Genomic DNA, 22,036 nt, shown 5'->3' with positions numbered 1-22,036 from the left:
AACTGAAAGAAAGAGCCTTTTAAAACAGAAACTTGGGACAAACCATTCCAGTGTGGATGATCCCTTTTACCCTCTCAGTAGCTCAGTTGAGTGTTCTTGTTTGCTTGCCATAAAGTACCATCACAATGAGAAATGAGAAGTTTATACAAAAAGATAATTTTTTCAAAAAAAAGCAACTTTGCCTATTTCTTTTTAAATGGGCACTTCTCCCAAGCTTGCAGAAATGAGGAGTCGATGTCCATTTTCATATGACTGTTCTAGAAATAAAACCAGACTGTGTGATGGGAAGTCAGGCTGTGGAGAGGGCTCGTGCTCACCTGGAGAACCCAAAGAGCCAGCTCCATCCTCATTTCCATGCTCTGTTCTCCCCAAAGGCTCTGAGCCCGGCATCACCATAAGAGGCATTGCTGGGGATTTCCTCAAATATTAAAATAGTTTTTCCCTGGCTGAGCTATGGACTAGCACTCTGGGAAAGCCTGCCATACTTCTGCACTTATTGAGCATTAGTTTATTTGCTGCAAGACATTTGGAGGGTCAGGAGGGAGCTGAGGCTGGGTTTAAGTGAGGAAGGGAAGAACAGATACGCAATGTTTTGAGATCATTAAACTCATGTGAGCAAAACAAAAAGTAAAAGGAATAGAAAATAGTGTACATGATGGATCAAGTCAAAATATTTGTGGTGTTAAATACCCCATTGGGCTTCAAATCATCTTCCCCCCTGTGATGGGCAGGTGGTGGTGACACAGTGCTTTGCGTACTTGTGATTGCTCTGACAGCAGCCATTAGGCCACTGAATCCAGACGGCACAATTCTGGGTGCTTAAGTAACTCCAAAACCTCTTCTGGGAACGTGCTCATCAATATTCACAGTGTTTGGCATCAATTATTAATGCCTTTATTTCCAAAACAAATACACAGATTTGCAATCCGCCTCACAGGTCGGGGTTTCTCACTGCTGGAATTAGCCTGGATGGTTTGCTGTGGGCATGGATCTTTACCCCTCGCTTTTGCTGGGTGAGGGGCTCCTGGGGATGTCCCTGCAGTGTCCACTTCTGCTCAGAAAGGATGTAGAAGAATTTGCAAGGATTGATGTCCTTTGCTGTGTTGGCTTGTGCTGGTTGAAAAGGTGGAGGAATCCTTGGCTTCTTCTGGTACAGTTTGAAGCTACAGCAGGGCTGCTTCCTTTGCACTGGAAAGCTGAGTGCTGAAGGTCAGCCTTCTAGTGGAAGGTGTTCCTGCCCATGGGGATTGGAACTAGGTGATCTTTAGGGTCTTTTCCAACCCAGACCATCCTGATCCTTCTGCTGATGCTCAGGAATGGAGCCGCAGCTCAAGTGACCACATCCACTGGGGCTTGTGTCCCTCCACATTGTTGCTAAGGTGCACATTGAGCTGGCTTCCTCTGCCTCTCCACTTCTGCTTCTCCAGCACGCTGGAATAAAGCTGTTTCTTTTCTCTGCTGTGTGACTCGAGCACATATTTGATGTTTCCCATCATGTTTCCAATTCAGTGCAAACAGATAGTCAGTGCTGTGGCATATTCCTGCAGTTTATATGAGTTTGGGGAATACTTGATGTGCATCTGGACTGGCAGAACACCACAGCCTGCCTGCCACACAGCCTCTCTGCACAGCCGTCTTCACCGCTTCCCCGGCTGGGGCTGGCACCGTGGCTGGCCCAGGGTGTTTTTCCAGCAATCCTTTTCCAATATCAGGTTAATTTCCTAGCGCGTGAGGTGCCCCTTGGGAAGGATGGGACAGGCAGTCAGGGTGCTAAGAGTGCTTCCCAAGAGCAAGTAGCTCAGTAGGGTGAAACGGTTTCATGGCAAAGGCGTTCTATTTTTTCACTAAATGTGACAATAAGATTATCATGTCAGCTTTGCTGTTGAGCACCGCTGCTCTGGGTTGTTCCTTGGGTTTTATTTTGGCCAGTGAGCGACAGCAAGTGCTGATGGTCATCCCAGTCCCACACATCGTAAACTGTTATTCTTGAATTTGATCGTCACTGTTGAGCCATCACTGTGTTTTTAAATGTCTGTTTGAATGACAGATTTGTTATTTTTGTATCAGTCTATGAGCACGACTATTCCTACGAACGAGTTTTTTTGTATTTTTTCATGCCTGGAGGTGCTAAGCTCTGGCGTGACCCCAAGGTGCTGCTGTGCAGCCTGTCAGTCATGGCTGAGCACGTCGTACCGCTTTTCATGTCACTGATGCTGGGAAGTTTTTATAAATGCAGTGAGCTGGCTCCTCGCTGAGAGCACCCAGCACCTCCAACGTGCTGTTTAGGAGCCTGCAAGAGCAATCAGCACTGCTGGACCCTATTAGTGCTTTATGGCATGGCTGGAAGGGATGTTCATGAGGTGCTCTGCCCGTGTTTATTACCAAAGATGACTTAACCACACTGATGGTGGTGTCTCACTCACCCTTGGCCTCTGCAGCTTTTCTAGTTTGTGTTTGATATTGAAGAGAGACCCCCAGCCCCATTAACAGACTGGGGATGGTGAGTTGGGAGAGCAGGAGACAGCAGCTCCCTACCCATGTTGAGCTCCTCTGAGACAAGTCAAGAAAAGCATCTCTGAATATAATTTTTATTTTGTTTTCTCTCCTTGTTTGTTTAAGTGCCATGGTTTGGCTGGAGATGGAGAGGAAATATGCCCTCCAGCCTAGCTGCTGGCACTGGGTGGTAAAGATGGTTATGATGGCTAGCAAAGGCACATCTCTGCAGTTCAGAGGTCCATGCTAGCCAAATGGTAATGGAATGTATGTCAATAGTGAGCATAAATAAGTGTAGAAGCAGTTTACCAGATGGCATAATGGGATATGTAATCACAGAAGGTTTAAATAAAACCCTCGCCTCTGAATATACAAAGTCCCCCTCAGTCCAAAACTATAGTTTCTGTGATGAGCAGCAGATTAGCTGTTTTTACTGGCTTCATTCCCCCCTGAAGATGCGATTAAATAGTTTGGTGCATTTTCTTTTTTCAAAAATGATTAGTTGTGTTTCTAGGTCATTGTCTATAGAAGAAAAATGTTCGTATATTTAATGCAGTAGAGTGCATTAGGCATCTTCTATGAGGAGCTACAACACAAACCCCTCTCCTGCCCAGTCTGTTCCCAGATCTGGTCCTTAGCACAGGAAGAGCCTTTACATCTTCTGCACCTTCTCCCTAGAGCAACAAGATGAACATCTCCATGTGGAGACTGTTGGTGCTCCCTGAGGTGGGCACAGTAGTCCAAGAACCAAGTGACTGCAGCAGGGTGTGCAAGGTAATGCTGGGGAAAGGTGGAAGCACAGGGCTGGGGGAAACCTCTGTGCCTGATAGACACATTAGACACCCCATCACACCCCCACTAACGAGGTAATGACTGGGATCTTTAATGAGACACTCTTCTCTTACGGAGACAGGCAATGGAGGGAGCTGGGGTTGTTTGGTCTGGAGAAGAAAAGGCTCCAGAGGGACCTTAGAGCCACCTGGGCCTCTTCTCTGGTCATGTGTAGGTCCTCATGAGAAGAGCATTTCCTGTCCTCTTGGAGGGTTTCCCATTTTTTGATACCTATAACTAAACTTGGAGCAAGCAGATGCTGCATGGAAAACTCATCCATGCTGCTTGAGAAATGTTACAGAATTTTGAGGGTTTTTAGGCATGTATGACTGTTCTTCACTCAGTTCCAGGACCTGACAGGGACCACAGGGTCTCAGACATGACAAAGCAGTTTCTCAGGCTGAATAGCTTCCAGATGAGGATTTGACAGCTTCTCTGAAGGGCATAGAAGAAAAATCACCATGAATCAAAATGTCATTTGGTGCAGATATGTCAAAATCTCGCATTTCAGCTGGGGTGTCCGAGGGTGGCAGACCCTCCTCCAGAGTTCTGGAGGCCTTACAGGGCAAGGATGCTTGCAAAAGCCAGATGTCAATAGCTGAGAGCAGGCCCTGAACCCTTTTTTCTCTTTGTTTCCTTGCATAGCAGTGGAACATTGCTTTCTAGTCTTTCTTGAGTCTTTCCTGGCCTTGGGGGCTTGTGGGCTTTTCCAGCTGCTGAGAGGCTCAGAGGCTGGTTTCAGTGGACATCCCTTTGCAGAACCAGTCCTGAGGGTTGCAGCGTCATGAATAGCAAGATTTATTTTGAAATTTGCCTTTATTTATGGATTTTTAGCTCTGTTAGGAGATGCTTGGAGTATGCAGCCTCTTCTGGCGTGGTCTCAGAGTGCTTCTTCTCAGGGTGCTCTGTCCTTGAAGTTGTGTGTGGGGATGAAGTCAATGTGAGACATGTCTTCTTCAGCTCTAGAATGAATCCAGAGAGGTTTGATGCTCTTAACAATACACCTGAGACCCAAATGGGTCTGCCATGAGTTTTCCAGTAGAAGAAAGAGTCTGTTGGTACCTTGTGCCCTTCCTTCATCAGTCTAGACATGAGGAGTACGAAAAGATTTTGCCATATTTAATGTCTGCAAAAGGATGAAGTTGTGCGTGGGAATTACTTGCAAAGATTGACATGTTGTAGCTGCTAACCACCCTTTTTTTTTATTATTTAACCAAAAAACAGATTGCAGCCTAGGAAAAACAGCATGTTTTTTTTTCTTTCATCTTCTAAAGAAAACATTTCACTTACAGATACGTGAATTTATGCATTATAAAATAGGAATAGTTGAAAATTGGAAATGTATAATAAGTTCTTAAGGGACTTGGTAATTTGCCTTTTTCATGTGAAAAAAACCCAAATCAGCTGATACTACAAAGCTTATGAAAGGCTGGGGAAAATGTGGGGCTGAACTAGATCTTTTTCCGTGTTGACTCTGAACTGTACTTTTTCTTTTGATGAAACATGAAATTACTTTTAATTTATTTTGTTTCAATCCTAGTTACATAAACTATTATTTGATTGTACAGCTGGACTGAAAAACTGTAGGAGGTCTCACATTTAGGATTTTGCTGCCTCTCTCTCATTAAGCCTACAGCCTGATTTCTTTAAATGCACCTATTAATCTTCTTAGGGAGACAAATTGTTGTTTGGTTGGGTTTTTTCTCTTTTTTTTTTTTTTTTTTTCCAAAACACTAACCTCCCAGTTAACTGACAGAGTAAACTGCTGGTTTGCAGCCTTTGCAGGTAGGGCTGTGCTGCAGCTGGGCACCACTTGCCAGTGCCTGTTGCCTTGGTAGGCTGGCTTTGGTCTGCTTGGCATAAACACCTGAGGTGGTCACAGCCTGAACTGTTCTCATCACGCTCAGCAACAACCTCCGAGTCGACAGGAAGGAGTAAATGTATTTTTTTCCATGTTAATTTTGCTGTAGGCTACTTCAGTAGTTCATCTGTGGTAACTTGCCAGAGAAGTGGCTGCCCCATCCCTGAAAGTGTTCAGGGCCAGGCTGGATGGGGCTTGGAGCAGCCTGGTCTAGTGGCAGGTGTCCCTGCCCACGGCAGGGGGGTTGGAATGAAATGATCATTAAGGTCCCTTCCAACCCAAATCATTCTGTGATCTCTTATGTTTTTGATTTCCACTCCGAGACTTACGGGCTTCCAGGTTTGAGACCCATTAATGTAGGACCAGCAGGAAGACACAAAGAACCCCATGTAGTCCTTCAAGCATGCAGATTTTTCCCATATTTTGTCTCAGGTGCATCAGCTTTGTTGTCTCCTGCCCACCAACGGTAAGCCACCATAATTTGGGTTTCTTCTTCCCCACCCATCCAGGATTTCTCAACACTCTGGGCAGGCACTGATAGTGGCCCTTTGGAATGCTGCCCTTTCAGACCTTCTCCGCTCTCCCTGCTGGGAATGGCTCTTGGGAGGGTGAGGGAGCTGCTGTCAGTCTCAAACACATCCGTGGGCTGCACCAGCTCTAATATGAACTTGTGAGATGTCTGGAGCAGATAGTGCTGGAGCACATTGTGTCGGGGCCAGGCGGCAGCGGCAGCTTTCCGTAAATACTCCTGACGCCGGTGTACGTGAGCAGGTGATGTTGGGTGTTGCTCTCATCTCTATAAAACACACCATTATATTCAGGGCAGATCTGTAGTCCCAAGCAGTCAAAGTATCCAAGCCTTCTCCTTTTCCTACCTGTAACGAAGTTGTGGATGTATTGCTTGGGAATCCTGTAGCTGGGGAGCACACCAGGAAAAGAGGTTTCCGTTTATGTAGAGTACAGAACCTTTTGTGATGGTGGTGATTTTCAGAGTCCATTTACCACTATATTAGATGAGGTTTTGACTGGTTACACACTGCAGTTATGACAGAACATCAGTTCCTGTTGGAGTGGAAAAGATGATCCCTATCACTACATTATATGCCAGTGATCACCTCAACGTGGCAAAAATAAGACCTCCAGAAACATCCCTCTGGGAGGAAACTCTGAAGAAATGTCTCCTTAGGCATCCCTTTTCTGCTTTATTTTATCTGCCTTCCTCATCTTCCAGTCTTTCCTCCTCCTGCATTGTTAATGGATGTTAAGCACTGGTTAATGGATTAGGATAGGATTCCTCTTGGCCGTACAACTCAGTTTCATCCAACCCATGTCCATGATTACCGATTTAATTTTGATTTATTATTAAGTGAAAATATAGGCCCAAACACTCTGAACTGTGTCAAATTATCACACCTTTATTTTTCTTCGAAATACGCAAACAAAAACCAGGCAGCTGCTCTGGGTAGGAATAGAGTGCCTTCTGCTTCTCAACATGTCTAAAATTTGCTTCACTTACCAACTAAACTTCTCAGCCTTAAATTTTACCTGCTGCCATTTCTGCCAAGCTAAGCCTTCTGAGGGTTCTGCAAGGAGAGATACATCAAATATGCAGATGCCTCCATCTCTTTGGGGACAAATGTTCTGGGCTGAGGTACGTGCAGCCAGGAAGTGCAGGCAGGGACAAGGCGCCTCAAAGAGTTGCAGAAGCTGGAGAAGTGTTTTCCTTTGATCCTATAAAGAATTTGGCAGGGGAATTTCAGATTCTCCTATTTCAAAAGTATGTTTAAACTAAACAGCTTGAGATATTGAAGTTGATGGTGTCTCTGACAGTATTGGTAATGTATTGTTCCTTAGGTTTCCTTTACTTTTCCTGTTGTGAATAATGAGTTTTACACATAAAACCATAAATCTGAGTTTGGTTTGCCATTCCAGTTCAAATCTCTGAAAACCAGAAAGTGCAAATCTAAGACACACAAACACTGATAACTGAGCCCATCCAGTACCAGTCCTCAGGCAGTGTCCCACCAGGTATTTGCAGCCACAGTCTTAAACAAGAAACATTATTTGATCCTGTGAGCTGGTGTGGGGAATGTCAGAAGGAGAAACCCCTACAGCTGAGAAGTGTTTCTGAGAAACACAACCTGATGTGAAGATTTTGTTGGACATGCTGGACATAGATTTCTCCTCCTCACAGAAAAGCATGGGTTCATCAGTTTTTCCATGTACCCCTCTATATGTGTTGTTTTTGGAGCTCTTCATGGGGGATCAGGTGATGGCTGTTTGCTCAGTCCCTGCCCAAATAATCTCTTGATTGCTCTTCCACACCCCAGATATCCCCTCTCCTGGTAACCTGAGGCAACAAAAAAAATAGAATTAAGGTCCCTAGTGGCCTGGGGAGGAGTTAAAGGGATGATAATGAGATAGCCAAAATGCGTAGAGGTGCACAGACATGAACTGCAGGTTGGATAAAAATGCTATGGTTTTTCACAGACACACAAAGAAATAGGTCTTGTGTTTCATTTGCCCAGGCTCAGACAAATGAGCGTGCAAAGTCAGGATTTTTTGGTTGCTGCATAGTCACCAGGAGCTGCCTGTCTCTCTGCAGTATGGCATTCTGATTTCCTCTCCTGGAAACTGCTTTTTAACCATGTCTTTCTTTCCTTTTTCTAAAAATACAAACCAGTTTCTTTCTGGTCTGTCATTACTGCCTCTTTTTTAACTGCACTTCCCTTTCTGATGGATCTTCCTATTTTTTTATGCCTGGAATGAGAGTTCTTCGTTCTGGGCTGAGTTTGGTTGACTCAAGCTGTCATGGAGATGGATAATGATACATTTTTTTGCATCAGCTTTTAACTTTGGAGCATGGGTGGAACTCGTCCAAAAAAAGGGCGCTGCAGTCTTCCCAGTTTCTTAATGGTTGAATACCAACTTCTTGTGGCTGGAGGTTTCCTAGAAGTGTGGGGACCCTTGGGTGGTATGAACGTGACCAGGGATATTGACCTGTTGGAGCCAGACCCCTGGACTGACCCCTTTTTTACCCACCTGTGACAAACAGTGCTCATGTTGGATTAGTTTTGTGCAGCCAGCCAGCACCTGCAGGAATCTATCCAGCTCCTGGACAGAGTCAAGCCTGAATGCAAAAGGGAGAATTGCAAAACCAGACATTGGTGCCACTGTTTGTGGGGAACGAAGCCAGAAGCAAGTCAAGGGAACAGGCTGCCTTTGCTCTTCTCTTTGAATTGCTTTCCAAAATGCGTTTTTCCCAAAATAACTTAATTGTGTATTTTTTGGGGTGGATTGTTCTATATTTGTTGATGAGCATTAAATTGATGTTTTCTGAGAATGGTCCAACATGGCTTGCAGAACTCTGCAGAGCGTCAGTGTCTCATTTAGAACCCATCACTACGTGTGGCTATGGTTGTTCTCTGTGCCTTACTCTGCATTTCTTGACCTTGGATTTCACCTGCCATGGTGTTTCGAGACATCCAGTTCAGGAAAGCCTTCTACAGCTCTTTGCGTTCAGCTTTAGTTTTGAATACTCTGAATAAATTTGCATGGCTCAGCAAACTTGTGCTTTCTTTATCCCCCTCCTTCCCAAGCCATTTATGAATATCCCATTTATCCCATGGCAAGCTCCTGCACCTCTGCTTGTGAAAACCTGACCATCTGCCTCTGTCCTTGGTGTCCTAAATCCTGATAAGTTATTAACCCATAAGAAGGATTCCCCTTATTTCTTCATATTTTATTACCTTTTTTTTCCCCCCTTTCTTTCTATAGATTTTTATCCTAACAGTTCTCCCAGTTGAGATGATTTTTCAGGCTAGGTATTGCCTTTTACTCCTGTAGCTTGGTTGTTTAATGATATTGCTGTGTTATGGCCATGTCTTAAACCTTCTCTTGGTGGTGCATATTTTGCTAATAGGTGCCATGGAAGCTTCCCTTTCTTACCCTTCCACCTGCTGCTTTTAATTTCATTCTAACAAACCTTCTCACTTTTTCCCTCTTCTTTTTTTTCCCCAATTGTTTCTGAAAATTATAGTAATCATGTGAATTCATGTGTTTTTTTCCAGTCCTGCAAATAGATTGAAGCCAAATCTTTTACAGTTGCTGTTACTGAAAGTTCGTGTGTCAGGCTTGGCTCCTCAGAGCAGGCACTCTGCTGTCACAGGATTAAGTCCAGAGCAGGTAGTTTCATTCTGCATTGCTTTAGGGAATAGCTAACGAACTAAACAAAAAATTGTATCGCTGCTAATTAAAAGCAGAGAGGCTCTCAAGGAGGGCGGGCGTGGGTTATAATCATAGATTTACAAGATAAGCTTTCACCAGCCGTGTGCTATAAAAATTCCTTAGCTTCATGCCATGGTTTATCTTTCAGCTTTGCTGGCATTTCGTAAATACAGAGCAGTAATTCATGGCGTTGGCTTTCCTGGGACAAAGGCCCTCAGTTAAGCGTGACTGCAGCAATCAGCTCTTCTACCCTTTAATTGCCAGAGCTCAGATGTAGGGTGTGAGAGGATGAAGGCTGAGGGGAGCTCCTTGCCTGGGGTACTCTCCCCAGCATCCTCGTCCTTTCTGCTGCCCACAGTATTTTCAAGATTGTCATGGCTCTTTTATGTAATTTTAACACACAGAAATGACTTGCTCATAGCAATCAGTTGTACCAGGGAAGGATACGGAGGCGACACATTGAGTAGCTGAGTGGAAATCAGATTGAAGAGACGGCTCCAGCCCACACCTCTCCGTGGCTCCTGGGGATGTTTATCCCTGTTTTAGCTGCTATTTCCCTACGTGCTCCTTGGTGTTGGTCGCAGGGCCATAACTCTGTGGCATAGCTCTTCATCATTCATTGCAGACCTTCCAAATCCTGCAGTAAAGAGCTCTGCAGGCAGCAGCTCACTTTCCTGTCCAGCCTGCAGCATGGCCACCCTCAGTATCACCTGAATTAATGCTTAACGAGAGGCACTTAATGACCTCAGACCTGCTGAGCATCCTCCCTTTCAGCAGTGTCCTTGGGTCCAGCAGCTGGGGTGGCTGATGCCTCCTGTCCCTTCAGGTCTCCCCAAAGACTCCAAGGCTTCACTTGCTCTGAAGGTCCAAAGCTGACCTTCCAACTGCACTGGATGGGGTAATATTCCTCCTTGCCTCGGATCTTCCAGATACCTCCTAAGTGCCCCAGAGAGAAGCAGAGAGGGATTAGATACCCCATGGCTTTTCTAGGATCTCTGTTCATCCCAGGCACAGTGAAGACCTGGCTCTGCACCTGCACTTTCCTGGTTCTCATCATTGAGCTGTACAGCTCCTCTCACACCGTGCAGCTGATGGCATTGTGATCAAGAGGTGGCTTCTGCTGTGTCTCTGGAATATTTACATGTAGTTTTCAGCTATCACAGAGGAAACAGATTTTTTCCTGTCACTGAAGTAGAATTAATATTGGACACTGCACTTACCCCTGAGATATTTTAATGCTTTGAAGTTCAAGATCATTAACATTCTCAGCAACAATTATATCCTTTGAAAAGGAGACCCAGTTCAAACCTTTGGACCTTTATAATGCCTGTTCCTGTAAAGCTATCTGAGAAGTGATCTCTTTGATATATATGGGATTGAGATCATTACCTGCCAACTCTTCTGTCGGGCCCGTTTGCCTTTGGCTCTGAAGGGTTTGCCCAAGATCCTGACAGTGGTGGTCACACATTTCAGGCATCAGCAGCTGAAGGAGCAGCTCCCCAGAGCAGCATGTGGTGATCTGCAGGTCGCTCAGTGACCTTCTGGCTTGTGAGAGCTCATGTGAGAGATGCAAAACTCTGCCCCGACTCCAGTTCAGGTCTTGGGGTTCATAGAGGCTGCTCTGGACTCTGTAGGGATCAGCTGCATTGCATTTCATTGCAGATGTTCATTGTGCTCTGTATAGGGTGTCTAATAGACATCTGACCTTGGGGTTCTTTGGAGAGGTCGAGGGATGTTGGGCTGGTGAGCAGGAACAGCCACTGCTCTTGTTTTATATTGCAAAGTACCCGAAGGGAAATTGCTCTAGGCTCAACCAGGGCCAAGTAAGGTGCACATTAGGTATTTGCTTGGCACATAGCAAAATTAGAATGGTAAACAACAGAGTAGAATAAAATAGGGTAGAAAATAAAATATTTTGAGTTGGAAGGGCCTTCAATGGTCATCTAGTCCAATTGCAAATGATAGTGATTCACAAACCTTTACAAAAAGGCAGTTGTGCAGGAATGAAAATAAGCAAGTTAATGCTTATTTAGAGCTTAAATCAGTCATAAACCCCTCTTCTGGTATGTAGGATTCAGCTAATAAGATGGCAGATGCCTCTCACAGCCGTGCTTGACAGAGCAGCAGTGAGAGTGACATTGATGTGTTCTCCTGTTGCTGATTCTGGGTTGAACTAGACATGGCGCTCAGATGGAGAGTAACTGGTTTGTGGTAATTGTGTAAACTGGAAATCTCCTGGTTCTTGTTACCTTTCCATGGATGGAAACCAGCAGCAGCTCTAGGTGTGTTATCTCCTGCAGAAGCAGGGCCAGAAGAGGAAGCTGGCAGGCACACAGTGCATGCAGTACTGCTCACCCCACGACAGCACCACCCCTCTGGAGAAGGTTGTTAGTCTGGTGTGTTGGTTGCCAGTGGCTTGTGCCACCGCCTGCCTGGCAGCCCCTCCTTGAAGCTCAGTCCCAGCAGGGTGTAACAGTGAGGCAGAGGAATCAAGAATATCACATTTCTCTGTATTTATGGGAATAGGTATGAGGGTGGAGGTTAAGGACCTGAATATTTACCAGATTGGGTGGAAGCCTGGAGCAGGAGCTCAAGTACACTGTCAGCATCAGGAGATGCGCTTTAGGGATGCCTCAGTCACCAGGAAAATGCCTGACAGAAGCTGCATCTTATTTGACAGGGATAAGGCAAGCCTGGAGCACAAAGCTGCAGGAGAACAGGGTTTTTCCACTGCTCACAAAAGCAAGTCATTAAACACCGTGGCCTTTCACAAGAGTGCTTGTGTTGCCATCTAATAAAATACTCCCTGACAGTTTCTAGTCACCATTTCGTATTTTCTATTTTGATTTCAGCTGTGTGGCATTTGCTGTTTTTAAACTAACCAGTACACACATTTCCAGAATGATCCTCTTCCTGCATGGACATCAATGTAATTAATTTAGGGACACTTGGATTTAAGCAGGTGCTTAATTCTGTAACTGCTGGGGTTTTTTTGTGAAAGCAGAGCCTGATACAGGATTCCCTGTGTTGGATATAGGACTTTTTAGAGCTACAAAGCTGCCCCAAATAAAACACCCAAGCTTGGGGTATATCTGTGCATTGCTAGTGTGAGATTTTTCAGTGCACAGAGCTGAAACCAAAGGCCCTGCACATCAGACACTTTTTCTGTTTATTTATTAAAAGGGTTGTCCTATTTTCTAGTCAGACTTGCTGACAGGCAGTATACAGCAGCTAACATTTGTTATTACCCCGTGCTGTTCCTTTGCCGACCCATAACCATTCAGGATTATGTCTTTCCAAGTCAAACCCAGTGCCATTGTGACCCAGAGTACAACTGCCTGCTTGTTTAGCTACCTGGTTTTTTTTTCCTAAATAGGTTATACTCAGTGATTCTTAAAATCAGTCATGTGGATGTTCACATCAGGTTTCAGTCGAACCAACTAGGTCAAATCTCTGCTCGTAGCTGAGCAGCTCTAATTCTTGTTGGTCAGCCCAGCCTCCCTCTTTTGGGTCTGAGCCTCTTCACATGTCTCTTTTCATGCTTTATCTTGAGTCGTTTGCTGCTCATCCCCTTGGTTTTACTGCAGATAAACAATAATTTTCCCTCTTTTTCTACCCAGCTTTTCCTCTTTTTTTTCTACTAACAGAAAAGACTTGCTTGTCCTCATTTTGCTAATTTTTGATCTGGATTTGATGCTAGGAGCTCCCTTCCATGGACAAACTCAGCTCCTCTTTGGAAAGCCTGAGCAGGGAATGTAGGTTGTAAAATCATGATGACACTGCCACTTATTTTCATGGTTTTTATCTGCTACAATGCAGTAATCAGATCAGTTGCCCAGCAAGCAAGTACCCATTTCCTCAGCACCAGGCAGAGGAAGGGATGCAGTCTGTGTTTCTTAGTTGCATAGAAGGGCTGCAGCTCCTGAAGGATTTACTCAGACCACAAATGCCAAGCTCCTGTGGATGCAATCACTGCCAGAGTTTTGTGGCAGCTGAGCAGGTGGATGTGGCCAGTGTGCTCAAGGCAGGGATGTGAAATTGGACAAAAAACAATAAATCAGTAGAAAACCAATAAATCAGTAGAAAACCAATGCTGTCTCTTGAACTTTCCCACACAAGGCAACAAGACTTGATTTACCAGCTGTGCATGTAGATTTTGTGTAATATGGTTATTGCTTGATTTTATAGCAGACATTAACAGTGTTGGCATTTACCTTGTGATGGTTATTGCTCCCAAGTTAGCACCTCGTGTGAAAAAGGGCCCGTTGACATCTCTTGGGATGCTGGCTCCAAGCCTGGGTCTTGCCTATAAAATTTAGTGACACTGATGAACCTACTTGAGTTAAATTAGAGCAATTCCCTCCTACAGACCCTGACTTTACCTGGGAATTCCCAAATAAGAAAGCTGTACCAATTTACTGGCACAGAATTGTAAACCAGTGCTATGTCATTGCATTGCTTTTATCTCCACTGATGCTGCTGACATCTTTTCCCTGGTGCTGCTGTGGCATCAAAAGTCTGGTTTAAGACAAATCATGTTTTTCTGAAATTAAATATTAACCAGCAAGCAGTCTAACATTTGTTTTGGCTGTAAGTAGGACTTTGTTTTTAAAGTTTTCCCAATTTTTCTAATTTTAATGAAAAAACATAATTTTTACATTAGGGAAAAAATCAGGCATAAAAAAATCTGAGGTGCTTGTGGCATCTTACACTGCTGAACTTGGTTTTGTGGTGAATGGCTTTGACTCTTGGTTTTCCTTGTGCTGTTCATGCTTCTGATCATCTTGGGCAGCTCTTCCCTCTCAGTACATATCCATCTCCTCCCAGGACATTGCATCAGCCCTAAATAGAAAGGCTGTTTTCATATCCATGTCTGTTCCCAAGTGGAACTAGGGAAGTTCTGGGCCTTTTAATCAGGAGAAGTATCTGATGGAGAGGCAGAGCTGGGTATGGATTAATGTCTCAGGGTGATTTTTAGCTCTGGGCTCTGTGACAGCAACCTTGCAGCTTTGCCTCCTCTCTTTCATGGAGCTGAGAGTTAATTTTTTCTGGGTGCTTACTTAGCTTTATGCTGGAAAATGGAGGGAGTTTTAGAAAGCAGGAAGAAAGACACCATTTTTCAATTTAAAAACAATGAGAGAAGGAAGGAAACAGTATCTCCCCAGCTGCCCACCTTCCCAGTGATTGTGGGCAGGTGAGTAGAGCTGCCTGCCTGGCCTCCTTGTGATAAAAATCATTCATAGAATATAATAAATGAAAACTTTAACAGTATAATTGTTAATACATTCAAGCATTTGATATTCTTTAGTTGTACAAAATTATTACTCCGTTGGTAATAGTTTGGACCCTGCAGAGATCTTTTACTCTGTATCACCCAATATTTCTAATTCAGCAATTAGGGCAGTGCAAAATCAATACATCCTGCATCAGATGGGGGAAATCCTGCTTTATTAAGGCATTCCAGTTTGTTAATAGATAGTCTAATGGAATTGGGAGTAATTCTTTGGAACCAGTTAGCAGCCCAGTGCTAGTTAACTATCAGTGATAAAGTCTACTAAAAAAAATCAAAATGGGGCTGAGCTGCAGTTTGGGCTTTTGTAACAGTAAAAAAAAAAAAAAAAAAGGATTCATGGATGGGTACAAATCATACAAATATTGGATCATTCTCGCAGAAGATGCAGTGAGCGTGGGCCTGTGTTTGATTCCATACGACTATTCTCATATTCTTTCCTGAGGCATCTCTCCTGGATTGAGTTACTCTATTTGACAGACCAGATGATTTCTTCTGGTCTTAAAATTTCACGGGTATGTTCAACTGGTGCAAGTGAGAGACAGCACAGCCTGTGTTACAGGGAGGTTGAGGCATCCTGGATAATTATAAAATAAATAAATGCAGTGTCAGTAGAAGTGCATGGAGTGAAACTGCTGCTGGGAATGGGACGGAGGTGGTGCCCAGCATTACTTAGCACTTGAAAAAGTGCAGGGAGCTGGGAGGGAGCTTGAGCCCAGGGTGGAAAAGAATCTCTGGAGCAGCACTGACCTGCCAGACAGTGAGCATCCAACCACCTTCCTCTGTCTTATGTGCCAGCAATGAGGCTCAGGGCAAAATAGCAGCACTTGGTGTATTTTCCTCATGGGCTTTTGCATTTCCAAGAGAGCCACACTGTTGTGGGTAGGAAATGTGAACCTCTCTGTGTGTTATCTGACAGCTCCTTGATGGAGTCAGAATTCCTACTTGGTGGCAAATATTTTTTTATATCAAATGGGGAAAAAACCCTGAATTTTGAAATTTGCAGTGGAATAGAATCACAGAATGGTTTGGGATGGGAGGGGGCTTACAGACCATCTCATTCCACCCCCTGTCATGGGCAGGGACACCTTCCACTAGACCAGGTTGCTCCAAGCCTCATCCCCCCTGGCCCTGAACACTTCAAGGGATGGGGTAGCCACAGCTTCTCTGGGCAGAATAACCATTCTGCTGTTCCAAACAACAATGATTTATTTGACCATATAATGTTATTTCTGAGTTGTTTAATACACCATTCGGATAGCGTGTGTCTTAATACATAAATGCTGGGGGTTTTATAGAAATACTAAATTTAAGGTGAGAAGATGCATTTTGCTTTCTGACAGTACTTCCTTTTGATGTCTGGGGCTGAGCTTTCCAATCTCCACCAGCTACAGATGGTTTTATGTGTTTTATGGGGCAGTAGCTCTGCAGCCCTCAACATCAGGAGGCAAACCCCAAATCTGAACTGAAGGGTGTCAGAATTAACAATGGAGGAGCAGCACGTGCCAGCAACACTCATGGCAGGTGCCTACTGCAGGGCTAGGAGCAGTTTTCTCTTCAGTCTAGAGCAGAATCACTCCCTCCCTTAGTGCTCTGCTTTATTATTATTGTGATTCTTTCTTCAGAGAAGTGGGTTTCAACCTGCAGCCGGAAAGTATTCCCAAAGTGCTATTTTACTATTTATTTTCATCTGACTTCCTATTACTGTGGCAACATGCACTTTGAATTTCATTAGTTTTATGCATTTAAGTTCCCTTTATAAACCTTTATAAGGTCAGACCCTGCTTGGGTAAATCAACAATGTATTAAATTTGAAGTTCTGAGTAATACTTTTCCTTAAACAGCTGTAGATCACAGGTAGTGAGGGCATTAGGGCTTCTGCTTTTTCGAGAAATATTTGTGGGCATTACTGATAAGCACATGGACCAAATAATTCAGTAATTAGATAAGTATCTTCCATTACAAATTCATTCTCGTGCACTTGAGATCTGTCAGCAGCACATTACAGGTTGCCTGCCCTGAAACCCCATGGGAGGAGGGTGTGCAGGCTGTCATGCTGTGCTCTGCAGCACAACGGCTCCAAGCTCGTGTAGCTGGAGCTGCTCCAGAGCTCCTTGGGATGGTCAGGAGCATCCCTCAGCACTGTGGGGTGCTGAGCATCCTACACAGGCTATGGGACTGTGGGACTGCTGCCGAACCAGCAGTGGGTGCAATGCTCACCTCAGGGTTGCTCCTTGTAAGTAGCTCTGGTTTCACAGGGAGGTTTTCATCACCCTGTCCTGCTGACCAGAGTCATCCCAGCTGGATTTTTTGCCCAGCCAAGACTCACATCACCCAAAAGAGGGTTCAGCTGGGGTCAGCCAGCCTACAAAGTCCCTGTTGTCTGTGTTAGCCTTTTCAGTACTGATTACTAAAGCAGAGTTAATGCGCTCTCTCTTGATTTCCCACTTCTGTGGCCCCTGGGAAACAAGCCCTTAGCTGCTTTCACCTGTGACTTGCATGGTTTTTGCTTGACAGCTGAGGAAGTACAAGTAGTTCTCCTGCCTCCATTAGGCTTCTGGAGGGGTTTTCCTTTAATAAATAGGCTCTTTGCAGGCTTCTGGTTTCACAGCCACTCATCAAAGTAGGCTGTGAGAAGCTGGTTTAGCACGCGTTGGCTGCGTCCCTGCAGAAAGGGCCCTGCAGGCTGCAAAGCACAATCACGGCTGCCTCTTCCAGTGAGTTGTGCTGAAGTTTGTGCTGGAGAGCCCTGGCTGGCAGGAGGCTGAGCTTCCCAAACTTCTCACACACATTTTTATGTGCAACTTTCTGACTAAAGTTCAACTCAGAATACACCGAGTAATTCAATTACATCTCTGCCGCTGGGTTATATAAAAGAGCTGAAATTGCGCCTTGTTTCGTAAGGTAAAATGTATCCTTCTGCTGATCTGAGCAATTTCCCTGGTTTGCAGTGGAGTTTTGCTAAGCTTTCTTGGCTGAGCTGGGATTTTGCGGGCGAGAGGGTGCTGTAGCAATTTGTCTACATTGGCATACAAATGTTTGAAAGCTGGGCTCATTATGTGTGTTTTGATGGTGTTTCAGCACGCTGAGGAGACCGGAGCAGCTGGACCAGGCCGCGGGCCAGCGGTCGGCATCCCCCTCCCTCTCACAGACTGCACCCAGCTCCCAGAGCCCCCGGGAGATGAGGGGCCGGGGCCAGCCGGGACCAGCGGCGGAGGGCCCGCGGAGGACGCTGCAGGTGGACGCCAGGAGCCAGGGCTCGGGGAGATCTCCCTCAGTGTCACCCGACCGGGGCAGCACCCCTACCTCTCCCTACTCTGTCCCGCAGATTGCCCCCCTCCCCAGCAGCACCCTCTGCCCCATCTGCAAGACAACAGAGCTCACCTCTTCCCCCGGCCAGCCTAACTTCAATGCCTGCACTCAGTGTCACAGCAAGGTCTGCAACCAGTGTGGCTTCAACCCCAACCCGCACCTCACCCAGGTAATGCCTTCTCTTCCTCATACAGCCCTCCTGGCTGCTTTGGGTGGGTTCTTGCTTTCTCCAAGCACAGAAGTTGCACCTTTGCTTTGACCAGGAGCAAGGGTTCTGCTGGTAATAAGGGGATAATTGTGATAATGTGAGCTTTGATGAGATGGGGGAGATGAATTAGTTGAAGGGGATTGGTAGATTACCAGGGCTCAGTTTCTATTGTTGAGATGCCAGAACACTTAGCTGAAGTCTCCAGTCTCAAAATTGTCCTGGAGTCAAAGGAGTTGCCAGCAAGGAGGGGAGCAGAGGGGCTGCTGAGGTGCCGAGTGTCTCAGACCCTGACTCACAGCAGGTTCTGGTGGGTTCCAGGCAGCGTCACGCTCGGCGGCGGGAGGGAAGTGCCAGGAGTCGTGCGCAACACGCGGCAGTGCTGGGGGATGAGCGTTCTGTGGGATGTGTGAAATGGATGCTCAGGGATCTGGGGGAGGATCCAGCAGCGGTGCTGGAGGTGTGTGCTGGGGCTGGCTGAGGTGAGGGGCTCGCTGTGCCAATCTCTCAGGTCACATCTCCACGCAGGTGGGAAGTGGTTGGATAGTTTTTGCAGCTGTTTAAGCCAAACCACAGGGGTTTCTAATCTTAAGCTTAAAGCAGAAACTTAAAGCCATGCTTTGGAAAGTGACTGTGCCACTCCAGTGCTTGATAAGGCAGGGTTTAGGCACTGAAGGCCCTGGATACGCAGGATTTACTGCCAGTAGCCACTTTGTGGTAAGCATGCAGTGTTTGCTCCTGACACTAGACACAGTGGTGTCTAAACATCATTGTTTGAGGAACTCCTGCCTTCCAGTCCTTTTTCCTGATGGAAGGAATCATGGAGTTATGGAACTGTTTAGGTTGGAAGGGACCTTGAAGATCACCTGGTTCCAGCCTCCTGCCATGGGCAGGGACATCTTCCACTAGACCAGGTTGCTCCAAGCTCCATCCAGCCTGGCATTAAACACTTCCAGGGATGTGACGTTCACAACTTCCCTGAGCAACCTTTTCCAGTGCCTCACTACACTCACAGTAAAGAATTTTTTCCTTTTATCTGGTCTAAACATACTCTTTGAATTTGAACCCATTCCCCCCTGTCCTGTCGCTACCTGCCCTTGTAAATAATTTTACCCCATGAAGGAGATACCCCTGCTATAATGATACATAATTAGCTGGTTCCTGATATTACTTCACAGATACTTATCTCTGCAAAGGTCTGAATAAGGTCTCAGATCTTAATAAAGGGCCCTGAGGGTGGAAATTCAGGCTCCTGCAAAGAAATGCCATGGGCCACTTTTCTGTTTCATTTATAAGTTTAATTTTTAATTAGATTCACCAAACATTAATTTGGTGTTTAAGCATTGCCTTGAGAGTTGTCCAGTTACTCTGAATAGTATCAGTTAACAAAGAAACAACAAAATAAAAATGCAGCAGTTTCTCAGTTTCTGATCTTGTCTCTTCTGCTGTGCCCTGAGAGGTTACCCACAGTGGGCTCTCTTGCAGATACCAGTGTTAAAATATGTGTGTGCACAGAGACTTTGCTTAGCAGCTCTAGGCTGTTCCCTCTTGGCATCTCTAGGTCTCTGTGCCTTCGCAAGTCTGTTTGGCTGCAGAGCAGTTTTAAACATCAAATAAAAAAAATTGGACCTGAAATGGAAAAATACGTTGGATTTTTTGTTTGTCCTGAGTTTAATATGCATTTCAGCAGCAAGCAACCTTATGACTTGCAAGTAGGTCGTTGTGGGAGCTGGGGGATGAAAACTGTTGTCCAAGAGAAGTGTTTGCAGCTCATGTTGGCAGCCTGTGTGATGGGCTGGCTGGGGGAGCAGTGGCTGCTGACTTGTTGGAAGTGTGACTCATTTTCCTCAACATCATTCCTTGTGCTGCTATTCCAGAGTCACCCAGTGAGGTGCCTGAAGCATCCTGGTGCTGTTACTGGGGGGTAATGGAGGCAGCTGGGAGGGTGCTCTCTATCTTGGTGGTGGGAGCTGGATTGGGAAGGATCTCTGGAGGATCCAACCTCTGCTGAAAGCAGCAAGCAGGGAAGGGATCTCCAGGCTGTACCCCATTGGGTCCTGGAACCTTCCAAGTGTGGACATGCTGGGCCCAGCTGCTCTACTGCCTTCCCTCACAGGGAAAACATCTGCCCAGTCTGGTCCCTCCAACCCAGCAGGTGCTGCAGGGCATTTGCACAGCATTGCTCATGAGGTGTTGTATTTTCTATTTGTATTGCCTTATGAATATACTTTCATGTGTATAATTGATACTGCCACTTTGTGCTGTAGTAGATAGAAATTTGTGACTTCTTTCTGCTTTCAAGGCTCTCTAGCAGGATTAAATCATCAAAAATAACACATTTTCTAAGAAAATCAAACCCAAGAAAACCAAAATTGTGGTTTTCTTGGTACATCCTCTCCTGTGCAATCTGTGGAACTGCCAGAAACCACTGGCAGAGTGAGGTGGGAGCAGCAGGGCTGGTTTGGCATACTGATCTCTCAAACTGTTTTGAGAGCTGGGGTATAAATCTTACATAAACACTTTGTTTTCATTAGTCTTTTACTTGTATATATCCATAGTATAAAATAGCTTTTTGCAATATATATTTAAAGAAAATAATAGACTTAGTTTGTGAGCTGGAGTCCATCAAGCCCTATCTTGCCAGTTACTATTCCAAGAGCAGATTTTTAACCCAGAGGAAAGTTAACTGCACCACGTAATGAAAACCCTTCACTTTGTACTTCAGTGATACCTTCTGCTCAGCAGCATGTAATTCCCTTTGAAATACTATTTTTCTTTGGCTGTTATTTTATTCCTTTTTGGGTGGCTTGATGGTCATTTTATCTTCAAAGCAAGCCATGAATTTCTGTGCTGACGAAGCAATCAGCCTCTGTGGCATCTTGAGTTGATCGCTTACTGAGAAAAACAAAATCTCTTTTTGGATTTTTATTTCACTGTCTGTTTATTCCTTTGAGCAGCAGCTCATTCTTGTTTCACAAGACTGGGCAAACAGAAGTTCCTGTCTGCTGCTGGTGTCACTCATATTTTACATGTAGATAATCATATTGTTCCCTCTGTTCATCTCCGTGCCCTGAAATAGCTGCTGTCATCGTTTTCAATTTGGTCGTGTGCTGGCGGGCTGCTTTCCTTGTTCATTCACTTATTCCTGAAGGTCAGTGGTCTTGCCATAGACTGTTATTTTAAGCAAAGAAAGGGAATTATCAAGCAGGGAGCAATGGTGGCACCATTAAGGACAACGAAATTTGAAATAACGTTGAAACGTTTGAAGTAATGTTTGAGATCTAGCAGTTTGTTTACAGTCCTGTGCAGGAAACAGGTTTTTGAATGGAGATGTGTTATTTTCAGTGCAACACTGCAGCTTTCACATTCTCATATGATTTTTAATTTCTCATTAAAACTTTTTTTCTACTTTTCCTCTGTGTTGTCTCTGACAGGTTTTTTTGGGCAGCTTGTTCTGCAGGACCATACCAGTGATGCTGTCATCTGCTCCAGGGGGAATAGCTCAGTTTCAAACCAGTACAATAGGTTTAGAAAATCCTCTCTTTATACATCTTTCACTTTGTTCTGCCGCTCCTGTGGCTTTCGCTTGACTGATCCAGCAGCATGTTCATCTGATTGGATTTGCTCTGTTTGGTATCATAAGGAGTAACCTGCAGGCATCTTTTCTGCTTTTCTGGGGTTTTGAAGTGCTGCTGCACATTGCTAATTTGATAAATTAATTTCTTCTTCAGTCTTCTCTTAAAATTTGTTGGGTTTCTTTTAATTTGTTTTCTCTCCATCCTAAGCGCTAAACCAAAAACATGAGGAACTTGAGTTT

The 22,036-nt window shown here is 45.0% G+C and overlaps 1 protein-coding gene across 3 annotated transcripts in view; it reads left to right on the top strand.

The window, feature by feature from the left end:
• Positions 1-22,036, top strand: part of BSN (bassoon presynaptic cytomatrix protein) — an 87,117-nt gene that overhangs the window by 3,836 nt on the left and 61,245 nt on the right. For 2 of the 3 annotated variants that reach the window (XM_088061710.1, XM_088061709.1), the window contains exon 2: positions 17,784-18,183. In XM_088061710.1, the coding sequence (XP_087917836.1) occupies positions 17,784-18,183 (400 nt within the window). Of the gene's footprint in view, positions 1-17,262; positions 17,607-17,783; positions 18,184-22,036 lie in introns of those variants that run through there. The other variant, XM_088061711.1, reaches the window with a different exon arrangement.

Source organism: Pseudopodoces humilis, chromosome 13 (assembly GCF_049639895.1).
Source record: "Pseudopodoces humilis isolate 2021_Gansu_Grassland_sample_001 chromosome 13, ASM4963989v1, whole genome shotgun sequence".
Taxonomy (NCBI): Eukaryota; Metazoa; Chordata; class Aves; order Passeriformes; family Paridae; genus Pseudopodoces; species Pseudopodoces humilis.
This window is presented reverse-complemented; position numbering and strand designations above follow the sequence as displayed.